The following is a 14,697-nucleotide window of genomic DNA, read 5'->3' as shown; positions in this document are numbered from 1 at the left end:
TCCGTGGGCAGTGATTGGAAATGCTCCACATCCACAGACATTGGCATCCAGCATGTACTAGCCTCACCACATCACAATGGCACATCTCCAATCTACTTATACTGTGGTTCTGCACTTTAAAGAGGGGGAATTTCCACAAATATTCCTATCCTCAATGATGAGGGAGCTCAGTAAATCTGTGCAATAAACAAGGTTGACGAATTTGCAACTTCCTTCAGCCAGACGTACCAAGCGGAAGATCCATTTCCTGACATTCCCAGAATCTCAAATACCAGACTTCAATCAATTTGATTCACTGCATGAGATATCAAGAAACAGCTGAAGTCACTTGATACTGCAAAGGCTATGGACCCTGATAACATTCTGCCTTAATTCTGAAGGCATGTTCCAGGATTAACTGCATTAGAGAGAGTCTAGGAACAGGGCGTAAAGGGTCATGCATTTAAGACAGAGGAGGAGAAATTTCTTCTTTAATTGTAGGAGATCTGTGGAATTTTTTACAGCAGAGGGTTGTTGAGGCTGCTTTATAGGTCACAAGAAGAGACAGATAGATAGAATTTTAATCATTTAAGGGAATCAAGGGTTATGAAGATAAGGAAGGAAAGTGGATTTGAAAATGATCAGATCAGACATGAACTCGTTGAATGGTGGTGCAGACCTGATGGGCGGAATGGCCTACTCTTGCTCCTGCATCATGTGGTCTTATGATCCAAACATGGACCAAAGAGCTGAACTCCAGAGGGATGGTGAGAGTGACTATCCTTGACATCAAAGCAGCACTTGACTGAGTATGGAATCAAGCAACCTTTAGAGTCAAAGAGATATACAGCACAGAAACAGACCTTTCAGTCCAACTGATCCATGCCGCCCAGATGTTCTGTATAAATCTAGTCCCATTTGCCAGCATTTGGCCCATATCCCTCTAAACCTATCCTATTCATATACCCATCCAGATTCCTTTTAAATGTTGTAATCATACCAGCCTCCACCACTTCCTCTGGCAGCTCATTCTGTACCTGTGCGACCCTCAATATGAAAAAGTGCCCCTTAGGTCCCTTGTATATCTTTCCCCTCTCACCTTAAACCTATGCCTTCTAGTTTTGGACTCCCCCACCCATGGAAAAGACCTTGCCTATTCACCCTATCCATTGCCCTTTATGATTTTATAAACCCGAGTGCAGTTACCACTCAGCCTTTGACACTCCAGGGAAAATAGCCCCAACCTATTCAGCCACTCCACATAGTTCAAACCCTCCAACCCTGGCAACATCCTTGTAAATCTTTTCTGAACCCTTTCAAGTTTCACTATACCCTAAAAGAGAACTGGAGTCACTGGGAATCTGTTGTTCGAGTTTGAGGTAGCGGGAGTTCTCTACTGGTTGCAGTCATACCCAGCACAAAGAAAAATGGTTGTGGTTGATGGAGGTCGATCATCTCATTCCCGGGAGTTCTTGGGATAGTGTCCAAGACTCTACCATCTTCAGCTTTTCATCAATGATCTTCCTTTCAACATGAGATCAGAAGTGTGGATGTGCGCAGATGATTGCCCAACATTCAGCACCGTTTGTGACTCATCAGATTCCCAAGCAGTGTGTGTCCAAATGCAACAGCAATCATGCAGGCTTGGGCTGATAAATAGCAAGTAATATTTATGCCAGAGAAATGCAAGGCAATGACCGTCTCAAACAAGAGGAATTCTCAAAATTGTCCCTTGATACTTAATGCCATTATCATCGCTTAAACACTCACAATCATCCACGTAGAGGTTACAATTGAACAGAAATGGAATTGGATCAGCCTTGTAAATACTTTGGCTACAGTAGTAGGTAAAAGAGTGGAAATTCTGTCATAAATAACTTACCTTCTGTCTGCACCTCCCTAACAGGGGCGTGGGGTGTACTTATCCCCCATGTAATGCAACTATCCAAGAAGTTGGCTCAGCACCACCTTCTCAGGAGCAATTCAGGGTGGACAGTAAATGCCCTGGACGGCAGTAATGGCCAGGTTCTGTGAACAAATTAGTAAAAAGTTTTGAGATGTAATACCTGATTTGGAATTGCAAAGGTTATGCAATTTAAAGCTCAGCTTGCTTTTAAAGTATATGACAGGTGTCAGACATCAAAGAGATAAGTGCCTACACAGCCTGTTTTAATAATGTTGTGGTTGAGCAACAATCATTTGCAAATATATGAAAAAGAATACAAAATCAAGTGGAAACTATTTTAATGCAAAAAGTGTCAGACCATTTTTGCGAAGTTTTTCCAAGGAGAGGAATATTAGTAGCAGACTCATGGGCTGCTGTTATGTAATTGTGTCATGCAAAAGTAGTGCAATTATAGAACTCGATTAGATGTACATCATTTCTGGGGGTTTGGAAGCAAATTAAGGAAAAACGTTTTGCAGACAATATTATGCTAAGATGTAACATTACAGAATTGCATAAATTTAAACGTCAAGGAAGACTTAGTGGTTGAATTTCCTGTCTGGCAAAAAGAACAAAAGATGATTTGATAGCTGTTTATAAAATTATAAATAAATTTGATTGAATAGATGTAGGGATGATATTTACACATGCTTTGGGGGAGCCTAGTGGATTCCACTGTCATCTGGAATAATTAAAGCATATAAGAATGAAAACTAGCTCAATTTATGAAGGAAAAAGGATGAGATGAAGGTGGAAGAAGGTTCCATGGAATACAACTACTGGCATAGTTCAGTTGTTTCAAATGCCTCCATCAGTACCAAACTTGAAAACACTGCTGAGACATTTTTGATGAAGCTTTTTGTTCTGGACTCATTGGGACAAATCCAAGAATGTCAGTTTTGAATGATTACAACAATGCACAAAGGAAGAAGGGTAATGATTGATTAGTAAATCAATGCTGATTTATCGAAGTGTTGCCTTTAGAGAAAGCATTGGGATACTGTAGTTCCCATTCTTCAAGGTAGTTCAAGAAAGGCATAAGCCTTGAACATATTCCTTCTTTTTGCAGTGAAAGGTACCCTATGAATAAATGTATGTTCTGTATGAGGATTTCCTTTTACATGCCTTAGAACACATCAAAGCTATCTTGCAGGACTGCAGCTTTGCTGATCAGATAATTGTTTGGTGTATTTGACACAAGCTCTCAAATCAGCTACAAGCCACCTCTTTAGGAACTGAAATGTGCCTGGTCTACTTCAAATTACCCAGGAAAGACCAATCTCAAAAATGTAAACAAACGTAGCAAGCTGTTTCGTGCAGTTACTGTGCAGTGGCATTGCAAGTGATACTTTCCATTAATATGATACTACTGTCCGTTTAAAAAGACATTCTGCCTACCGCAGAATTGAGTAATATCATGTGCCAGTGTGATGCCAGATACGTAGGCCATATGCCCCAAGAATTGGTTAAGCAGATCCTGTGGCTGCTTGTAAAAGGCAAATTGGAGATCATATTCAACGGGCCCACACTTGCAAAATCCTAAACAAAAGTTGTTGAACAATCTGGAGAATCCTAATAGTTACATGGATGACCAATTTAAGATGATCAATCAAGTTTGTAACCTTGCTTATTTATGCTCGCTAGAAGTGGCATGCATTCATATGCAAAGATCCTTCACATCAAAAAGGAATATGTTCAATCTTGAGCCTTTATTAAATGATCCAGAAGCACTTTGACCAGTCAGTTCCCCTTTTCTCATGTGAAGCAAATTGTTGCGAACATTTGAAATGTGATATTCTTGCATTTATTCTGATAAGACAAAAAGCTGTGGCAATATGTCTCACTTTTCAACATTATTCAAATTTTAAACACTAAAAATGTTATGCTGCAAAACACAGAATTACTTCAAAGACTTTGTTTTACTTTATTTTCCTCTTTGCTAATAATTTTGTGACAGAGGATTGGAGTTGCAATCTATTTTAGTTTTTTGCACAGATTGTAGTTTTTTTTTAATGTACAGTTGAAATTCAGCTTTGTGAGCTTATGCATCCATTTTTTTTTTCTACCATTCCCCCTAACATTAATATCAAAAGTCATCCAGTTTTTAACAGTTGATTCAGTTGCAAAACCAGAGCTTATCAGTAAAAGTTATCGCTAACAGCTTGGAGAAGCACAGCACAGAAATAAATATAAAGTATAAAAGGAAACTATAAGTATTAGAATTTTATACCTGATGGAGGATAAAACGATGCAATGGTATTACTAATCTATATAGATGCTGACTGCTCTGTGTATTTCTAACATTTTCTATTTTTACTTCTGTAATATATCTCTCATACTAATTAAATATTTAGTCCATATTAGTCCAGATTAGTCCAGAACTAATTTGATTTGAGAGAATTTTAAAATCTCAAAATTGAGAAAGGGTGACAACCCTAATAATTGTATTAACCATGTTTTTCAGGATCTATGGAAGGTAGGAGTTGTGCCCAAGTAATTTTAAAATTACATTTTGAGTTGTGACTGAAAGCCTTGTGTGAATAAAAGTGTATCCCATTCACCAAGCAATATTCCATTTTGGAAGCTGATGAGCATGCTGGTACCTTGGAGGAAAGCAGTCAGAGCCAAGCTTCTGGCACCATAAGCAACTTGGCTGTAGGGGGTGGGAAGGAAAAAGAAAGGAAGAGCATAGTGATTGGAGATTCTTTAGTCAGGGGAGCAGATAGGCATTTTTGTGGCTGAAGATGTGACTCCATGATGGTGTGTTGCCTCACCAGTGCCAGGGTCAGGGATGTCACTGAACAGCCGCAGGGCATCCTGAAAGGGGAGTGTGATGAGTTAGAAGCCGTGGTACATGGTGGTACCAATGATATGGCAATGTGAGTAATGAGATATTGCATCAAGAATTCAGGGACCTAGACAATATATTAAAAAGCAGGACCTTAATGGTTGTAATCTCTGGATTACTGTGAGGAACTTGCACAGTTTGATATAGGAAATGGGGAGGTATTGGAGGCTGTTTCGGTCTTAAAAACAGACAAATTTCATAGAATCCCTACAGTGTGGAAACAGGCCCTTCGGCCCAAAAAGTCCACACCGACCCTCAGCATCCTACCCATCCCCCTATGACCCACCTAATCTACACATCCCTGAACACGACGGGCAATTTAGCATGGCCAATCCACCTAGCCTGCACATCTTTGGACTGTGGGAGGAAACCAGAGCACCCAGAGGAAACCCACGCAGACACTGGGAGAACGTGCAAACTCCACACAGACAGTCGCCTAAGGGTGGAATCGAATCTGGGTCCCTCGCACTGTGAGACAACCGTGCTAACCACTGAGCCACTGTGTTGCCCCAGATTCCCTGGCCCGGATGAATTGCATCCCAGGCTGCTGTGGGAGGTGAGGCAGGAAATTATAGGGGCTCTGACACAAACTTTTAATACCTCTCTGGCCAGAGGGGAAGTGCCAGAGGACTGGAGGATGGCTCATGTGGTTCGACTTTTTCAAAAAAAAAAAAGGTGGTAAAGAAGAACCAGGAAATTACAACCTGGTGAGTCTCACTTCAGTGGTTGGTAAATCATTGGAGAAAATTTGGAAGGAATGAATTAATACCCACTTGGACAGGCATAGGTTAATTAGGGATAGTCAGCATGGCTTTGTCAGAAGGAGGTCATGCCTAACAAATTTGTTAGAATTTTTTGAAAATCTGATCAAGTGTCTGGCTGAGGGAAATTCAGTTGATGCAGTTCATATGTATTTTAGCAAAGCTTTTCACCAGGTCCCACTTGGGAGACTAACTGAGAAGGTTAAAGCATATTGAATTAAGGGAAACTTGGTGAGCTGAATCAGAAACTGGCTTACTTACAGGACACCAAGGGTAGTGGTAGAAGGCTGTTTGAGTGGCTGGAGGCTGGTGTCCAGCAGTACACCACAAGGATTACTTCTGCGACCCTTTTTGTTCATTATATTCATAAATGATTTTGATGTGGGAGGAATGTTAAGCAAATTTACAGAGTGGTTAATAGCGAAGAAGATTGTTGTAGGTTACATGAAGATAAAAATGGGTTGGTCAGACAGGCAGACAAGTCTGTCTTCTGGTAAGATGGCGATGGAGTAGGGCTTCTGAGCCTGGGGCTCATCTGCTTTTCTTTTTGTTTTGTTTCTTTTTTCTCTCTCTTCTCTCTCTTCTTTTTATCCTATTTTATTTTACTTGCGTTTTGATGAAATGCTTGGTTGTACCGATGACATTGGCAGCAGCGAGTGGCCCCAGCAGTGTGGACTTGTGGCGGTGGTGCCAGAGGCGAATTTGGGTTCCAGGTAGCTTCGGCATCGTAGAGGCAGTCCTAGCATCGACTCATGGCTGCTGCTGTGGTGACAAGTTTGTGTTGCCAGTGGCATCTGCTTCCAGCACAGATTCACAGAGACAGCAGCGAAGTCGACTTTGGGTTGGTGTGGTACACAGCAGCATCGATGGCGTCTGCATTGGCGAGGTCCAGTGAGGACTGAGAGTGGTGAGGATGGGGGTGAAGACGAGGTGACACTGAAGAGTGGCAACTTTTGTTACAGTGGCAGCGACACAGTGAAAGAACTCGTGCCTGGCCACCAGGCCCATGTTGGAGCACTTAACTAGAAGCACTGTAAACTTTCTTTGTTTCTTCATTTTTCTGCTTTTATATTCTATGTTTTGATTTATTTTTCTGTATTTTAAGATGGCGTTGGAGAGTGGCAACACTATACAACACTTTTCACTTTATTTTGTAACAATATACACATGACAATAAATATCACAGAATCATAGAATCCCTATAGTGTGGAAACAGGCCCTTCGGCCCAACAAGTCCACAAAGAGCATCCCACCCAGACCTATCCCCCTAATCCACACATCCCTGAACACTACGGGCAATTTAGCATGGCCAATCCACCTAACCTGCACCTCTTTGGACTGTGGGAGGAAACCGGAGCACCTGTAGGAAATATGTAAATCAATCAAATAAATCAAATCAGTGGAAGATGGTATTTAACCCTGATAGGTGTGAGGTGATGCACTTTTGAAGAAGAAACCAGATAAAGGAATATTTAACGAATGGCAGAACACTGGGTGGTTTAGAGAAACAGAGGAATCTTGGGGTAATTATTCACTGATCCCTGAGTTTGGCAGAACAGGTCAATAGGATTGTTAAGGCATTATAGGCTATTTGCTTTCATTAGTCATGGCATTGAGTATGAGAGCAAGGAGGTAATGTTAGACTTGTACAAAGCATTGGTCAGGCCACTACAGGACTATTGTGTGCCGTTCTGGTCACCTTGCTACAGGAAGGATGTGATATCTCGAGAGTCGGTACAGAGGAGGTTCACCAGGATGTTTCCTGGGATGGAGAAATTGAGCTGTGAGGAGAGACTAGATAGACTGGGATTGTTTCCTTTAGAGCAGAGAAGACTGTGGGGGAAATGCTTGAGGTGTATAAGATTATGAGGGGAATGTTCAGGGTGAATAGAGATAGCTGTTCCCCTTGCTGAGGGATCAATCATGAGTGTGTGCAGTTTTAGGGTAAAGGCCAGGAGATTTGGGAAAAACATTTTCACTTAGGTAGTGGAAATCCAGAATGTACTGCCTGGGAAGGCTGGAAACCGTACAACCTTTTAAACAATATTTGGATGGATACTTCAAATATCATAACATTTCAAGGATATGGGACAAGTACAGGAAATTGGGATTACCGCACTTGTTAGTGGTAGTTATCTCACTGCAGACTCAATGAGCCGAAGGGCCTTTTCTGTGCTATGTGAATCTAGGAAAATCTGTCATTATTAGATGAAGAGTAATTTGTTTTGTTACTGCAGTATTCCAGAAATGTATGGTATCACTCATTTGAAGTCCTTAATAGACTTTTCAGGTTTCAATAATATTTAACTGTGACTCTAATAAACAATCTGATTACATTAATTGATTGTAATTTTAATTATTTGAATTTTTAAATTTCTTTGTGGGTCTCATGCTAATATAATTCAATTTTTCTGTTTATCTAAGTCTACCAATATCTTATGTGTTTTAAATTTCACTTCTTATTGAGGTGCTATGGATTATGTATGCATAGGCACATTACTTCAGCTTCAATAGAAGGAAAAAAAAAGAAAGTGGCGCAATACGTTTTGGCATGTTGGAAGTGGGCTTGTAACCAGACTCCCCATTTCCCTTGATTCACTATGGGCAGGTGCTACTCATGGACACCAAATTAGGGGCTGGCAATTTCAAAGATCATTGATTTTTAGAACTTGCTTTGCTGAATACAGAGTGTCAGATTCAATATTTAGTCTTATGGAATAAGTAGTACTGCCTCAAGAAACATTGCTGGAGACCACTTTGTGTTAATTTGAAAATGGGTGGTGTCTTAATGGTAATTTCAATGGATTAGTAGCCAGAACCCTAGCTAATGTTCAAGGGAAATGGGTTTGAATCCAACCATGGCAGATGGTGGAATTTGAATTCTATAAAAAATGCCTGGAATTAAAAACTAGCCTAATGGTCAGCATATAACTACTGCTGATTGTTATAAAAACCCATCTGGGGTTCACTAATGTCTCTTAGGGAAGAAAATTTGCCATCCTTACCTAGATTAGCCTATATGTGATTCCTTACACACAACAATGTGGTTGACCCTTAATTGCCCTCTGAGCAATTAGGGATGTGCAATAAATGCTGGCCTACCTAGAGTTGCCCACATTCCATGAACCAATGTAGTAGAAGCAATGTCTAACGATTCCTCAAATGTGAGATCTATTGTATAATTTGCTACTGCCTCTAGCAGCCTCATCAGATTCATACAAAGCTAGTAGACAGCATAAAGGAAAAATAGTTGTGCTGTGGTAGTACAACTGTCTCTGGTCCAGATGGCCTGAGTTCAATTCCCACTGCTCCAGAGGTGTGTCACAACATGTCTGAACAGGTTGATTAAAATGTCTATATCATGGTCAGAGTATTTTGAAAAATGTGCAGTAAGATTGTCTTTAAACATGCTGAAGTAATTTTTAATATATCATTTTGAATAGTGTCTATCCTAGTGTGTTAAGTAAATCTTATTCTTATTTTTCAAGAAGACACTAATTTAATATGCTAACGTCATGTACAAATAGAGAGTACGCAACCATACACACGCCTAGCAACAAGCCAATTAACCTTCAGATGGAAATGAGAAATCTATGGTAAATTACAGGTTAATTAGACTGCTGTCCTCAGCCCATGAATGACTGATAAAAACTCCTTTATCTGCCTGCAGGTAAATACACGGGCAGGGTCCTCTAATAATAGCTGCCCAGCAGTCACAGAAGGCCTGCCGAACAATAGGTAAGAGTCAAGAGCAGAATCAAAAACGGCTTATGAGATATATTTGCTGCATGATAACTAATAGTGCTAGATTCAGAATTGTTAAACTATATAATTTTAGAGGTGTTTCTGTGGGAATTCTTGACAAAAATGAGAAACCATAATTATAAAAAGCAAATGATGTTGGACTTAATATTTATCATTTCCTTCTGTTATCCCAACTGTTATACATTAAAATATCTAAAATTCAGTATTTTATTTTCTAAATTACAGTACTGGTGCTGAGGTACTTTTTTTATAATTTAGATGAATTTCAGTCTTGTAGAAATGCTAGTTATTAAATGCTGTGTTCAAGTTTGATAATGTTTTCTTTACCTGATTTTACTTTCTCTACCAGTCCTTGTTACAAGAGTATAGCTTCATGGTGATGTATTGTCCTCGCACATCTTGTCCCCATTGGCATTCTTCATATAGAAACCTTGAAGGTGGTTGTTAATAGGCTAGTCAGTTGTAGACAATCTCACTGGTGATCTTGTCCTCTTCACATCTGGCAGGCACACATACCAGCAGGGGTCATGGGAGAGCACTCAGAAGGCGGAATCCCAGCTAATGTATATACTTTTTTAAAAAAAGCTGCTGAGGCCAATTATAATATTATTCTTGCTCACACCCATACTGAGATCCTCTAGTTCAACACATGGAAGCTGCCGTTATGACTAGGTTTTGCACTGGATTGTGGCCTTACCGACTGAGTCTGGAGCTAGCTGCTTTTAAAAAATCATTATTAGTTTTTAGGATGCTGAAGAAGGGAGAATTAAAAAAAAACTTTGCCTTTTTTCTGACTAGATGTCCTAATTTCTGGCTTAATTGCAAACAACAATCAGGGTCTTTTGATGCAAAATAATTAATTACACAAGAAGTTGCCTTAATGACAATGTTTTATATTTTTTCCTTGAGTTCTGTAGAATGCATTTTCCTTGTTGCTATGTTAATTAGTTTAGATTGCATCTGTATATAGCCATATGCATTTTTAACCACTGCCTGCCTTTTCTGCATCAGGTTGAAGAAATCTTCTGCTGAACTTAAGAAAATACTGGCAAATGGTCAGGTAAGGTGAAGGAAGCTGCAAGCAAGTAGAATTCCAATATGCTTAATTGATATGTAATTTACTTAACAAAATAACAAATCAGTTCACACTGTGGACACCATATGAATCTACATGTCTCTTGGCATTAAAATAAATACCTTGATTTTAAAATAAAATCAATTTAAGAAACTATTTTCATATTTGTGTTCTGTCCATCGGCTGCTGAAATCCTTATCCAAATTAGGAGCAGAAGTAGGTCATTTGGCCCTTCAAGAATAATCCGTCATTGAATAAGATCATGGCAAATCTGTTTGTATTCCAAAATACACATACCCATCTACCTCTGATAACCTCTGACTCCTTTGCTGAACGAGAGTCTTACCATTTCCACCTTCAAAGTATTCAGTGATCCCACCTCTGCCATCTTCTGAGGCAGAATTCAAAGTTGCACAACCCTCAGTGAAAGAATTTCCCTTCATCTCCATCCTAAAAGGGCGATCCCTAATTTTTTGACAGTGTCTCCTAGTTTTAGACTCTCCCACAAAAGGAACCATCATTTCCTCATCCATCTTCCTAATCAAATCATTCTTTGCTCTTCTAAACTCCAGCGAAAATAAGTACAGCCTGTCCAATCTTTCCTCCAAGTCAACTGTCTCATTCCAGATATCATCTAGTAAACTACCTCTGAACCACTTCCAATGCATTTATATCCTTCCTTAAATAAAGAGACCAAAACTGCATAAATATTCAAGATATGGTCTCACAAATGTCTTGTATAATCAGAACATAACGTCCTTACTTGTATGTTGAATTACTTCCGTAATAAAGGAGAGTATTCTACTAGCCGCTTTAATCACTTGCTATATCTGCATGCTAACTTTTTGCGACAGCACACGAGCACCTAGATCCCTCTTCACCGTTGAGGTCTGTAGTCAATATCTATTTAAATGATACTTTGCTTTTTTTATTCCTTCTGCCAATCACACTTTCCCATATTATATCCTGTTTCCTTGTCTTTGCCCTCTCAATTGACTTGTCTATATCAACTGCATGCTTGTTATATCATTTTCACTACATACGTTCCTATGTATCTCTGTGTCAATCTGCAAATTTAGCTACCATACCTTGAATCCATGTTATTAATGTAAATACTCTACAATTGAGGGCACAACACAGACCCTTTCCTGATCAACTTGCCACATCATGCCAACCTGAAAAAGACCCATTTGTACATACTGTCAGTTTTCTGCCAGCAGCCAGTCTTCTATCCATGTTATTGCTTACACCATGAGTCCCTACCTTGTGCAATAATCTTTTATTTGGAACCTTGTCAAATGCCTCTGAAAACCAAGTACAGTATCCACAATGTATTTTGCTCCTTCAAAGAATTCCAGTAAATTGGTTATACATGATTTTCCTTTCGCAGCATCATGCTGATTCTTCCTGATTGTCCTAAGTTTACCAAGAGCCCAGTTATAACCTCATTAATGATTAATTCTGGCACCTTCCCCACAACAAATATCAAGCTAGCTGGCCTAAAGATCCTTGTTTCATGCCTTCCTTCCTTCTTGAAGAGGGGGCTTATATTTGCTACTTTCTATGCTGATGGAACCTATCCAGAATCCTAGCAAATTCTAGACAACTAACATCAGTGCATCTACTATCTCATTATCCATTTCTTTTAACACCCTCAGATGAAGTTCCTCAGGAACCGAAGACATCAACCTGCAGCTCCATCAGTTTGCTCAGTACCACTCACTTGTGATTATAATTTTACCAAGTTCCTTTCTTCTAACTTCCTGATTTACAGGTGTTACTGGGATTTTTAAAATATCCTCATTAGTGAAGGCAGAAACAGAATGTTTGTTACATCTGCCATTTCTTTATATACTATTTACTCCCTATTCTCACCCACTAGAGGACCAACACTCACTTTACTTACTCTTTCCTGTATTCGACACATGTAGAAAAAATTGCTATCCCTCTTCACATTTCTAGCTAGCTTCTCATATTTTAATTTATTTGCCCTGTTATTCCTGTTAATCATTCTCTGCTGTTCTTTGTATTCTGACCAGTCTTCTGGCATGCTACTCATCTTTGCGCAAGTATATGCTCTTTCCTTAAGTTTGATACTTTTCCTTAACTTTTGTAAACCAGAAGTGTTGTTATAGTGTTGTTGAACGTGTTTTTATAGTAGAATTTTAGAATCCCTACAGTGTGAAAGCAGGCCATTCAGACCATCGAGTCCACACTGACCCCTCTGAAGAGCATCCCACCCTGACCAACGCCCTACTTTGTCCCTGTAACCCTACATTTCCCATGGCTAATCCACCTAGCGTACACATTCCTGGACACTGTGGGCAATTTTAGCATGGCCAATCCACCTAACCTGCACATCTTTGGACTGTAGGAAGAAACTGGAGCACCCGGAGGAAACCCATGTAGACATGGGGAAGATGTGCAAATTCCACAGTCAATCGCCCAAGGAATTAAACCTCGGTCCCTGGCACTGTGAGGCAGCAGTGCTAACCACTGAATCACGATGACGCCTGAGGAATATACTTATTCTGAATTTTCTGAAATATCCCTTTAAATGTCTGCCATTGCTTTTCATTGATCTATCTTCTTGCCTAATATTCTCAGTTCACTTCTCTGAACTCAGCTTTCATGCCCACGCAATTGACCTTATTTAAGTTTAAATACTAGTCTTCGACCCACTCTTCTTCCTTTAAAACTAGATGTAAAATTCAATACGAGAGGTACCCAAATTGGGAGATCATTAATTAATCCTGACACGTCACTCAATGGTCAATTCCCAAATGTATTGCTCTAACAATCTATCTCAAAAGCATTCTAGAAATCCCTTATGGAGGTTATCATTACCAATCTGATTTTTTCAGTTTATATATACATTTAAATGACCCTCCATCATTGCCATTGCTTTATAGGAAGCATTTTAATATTTTTTTCTGGTATACTTTTTCCTACGTCATAATTCCTGTTCACAGGTATGTAGATTCATTAGTTACTCGTTATTCCTCATCTCAACCCAGATTGATTCTACATCCTGATATCTTGAACTAAGGTCACCTCTAACAATTCCGCCAATACCATCTTTGATTCGGTGTTACCCCTTTGTACCCCTCAATATTGAGAATTCAGTCCTGAATATCCTGAAATTGTGTCTTTGTAATGACTATCAGATCATATGTATTCACTTCATTATGTGCTATCAATTCATTTACTTTGTTATGAGTGCTGCATGCATTCAAAGACAGAGCCTTTAGTTTTCTTTCTGTTATCTTTGTGACATCTCATCATTACTGTTGGTATATGCTTAGTTTTTTTTTAATCTCTGTCCCTTCCTACCATTCTCTGACCTTCATTTTCCATGTTAGTATTTTGCACTCCTACCTGGACTCCATCCCTTGATTTTTTAACATTGGCATTTTACATTTACACAAGCTTGATCTTCACCCACATTTTATAGTTTAAAGCCCTCTCTTTGTCCCATATTATTCAGCTTGCAACAACTCCATTCCTCACGCAATTCAAGTGTAGACCATCCCAACCATACAAATATGACTTCCCAGTACTAGTGGCCCACAAGAACCCACTTTTCCCACACTGGTCTTTGAGCCATGCTTTCACTTCTCAAATCTTATTCATCCTATGCCAGTTTCCATGCGGCAAAGGTAGCAATTCAAAGATTATTATTTCTCTGAGTTTCTGCTTTTAAATTTAACACATAACTTCTCATACTTCCTCAGCAGAACCTCTTTCGTAGTTTTATCCATGTCGTTGTAACACAGGGCCCACGATCACTGGTTCCTGTCATTCCATTGCAAACTCTTTCTCTATTCCATGGCACATTTCCCGAACCCTGGTACCAGGCAGATAGCATAGCTATCTGGACTCAATCGAATAATGATTTAAATTCTGTCCTGGCAGGGCCTTCCATCGTCCATAAATTTCAGCTCATTCAAAAATGACCCCTCACTCTGTCTTTGTTGATGTATAAACATCTTAGACTTAGTGTTACATAAGAAATAATAGAGTGATTGTCAGGTAGAATTGAAGAAACATGCAGTAGCAAGGTATCCAGTATTTTTATGTGAGGCATTAAATGCGATTACCCAAAAGTCTGGTCACCTATAGTTTTTCTTTCAAGATAAAATACTGTGCAGTTCATGAGGTGAAGTCCCTTTCTGCTTCAGCACCTTCTCCTCAAGTCTTTTCCTTTACTTCTATAGATAGTAAATAATTGTTGAGGAATAATTACTTGGGTGTTTGTAACCTTCTGGTATCTCACCCAAATGGTCATTTTTGATATGTAAATATAGGTAGTAAATTGTTGGTA

General features: G+C 39.4%; 1 protein-coding gene across 7 annotated transcripts in view; it reads left to right on the top strand.

Annotated features, from left to right (window-relative positions):
- The window catches only part of map2k5 (mitogen-activated protein kinase kinase 5), a 351,751-nt gene that overhangs the window by 81,476 nt on the left and 255,578 nt on the right, over positions 1 to 14,697 (top strand). For all 7 annotated transcript variants that reach the window (XM_048615802.1, XM_048615808.1, XM_048615804.1 and 4 more), the window contains exons 6-7: positions 9,204 to 9,271; positions 10,310 to 10,358. In XM_048615802.1, coding sequence (XP_048471759.1) covers positions 9,204 to 9,271; positions 10,310 to 10,358 — 117 coding nt within the window. The remainder of the gene's footprint in view (positions 1 to 9,203; positions 9,272 to 10,309; positions 10,359 to 14,697) is intronic.

The sequence above is a fragment of the Rhincodon typus genome, chromosome 33 (genome assembly GCF_021869965.1).
Source record: "Rhincodon typus isolate 14 chromosome 33, sRhiTyp1.1, whole genome shotgun sequence".
NCBI lineage: Eukaryota > Metazoa > Chordata > Chondrichthyes > Orectolobiformes > Rhincodontidae > Rhincodon > Rhincodon typus.
The sequence above is the reverse complement of the archived record's forward strand: the minus strand, read 5'-3'. Positions and strand labels throughout refer to the sequence as shown.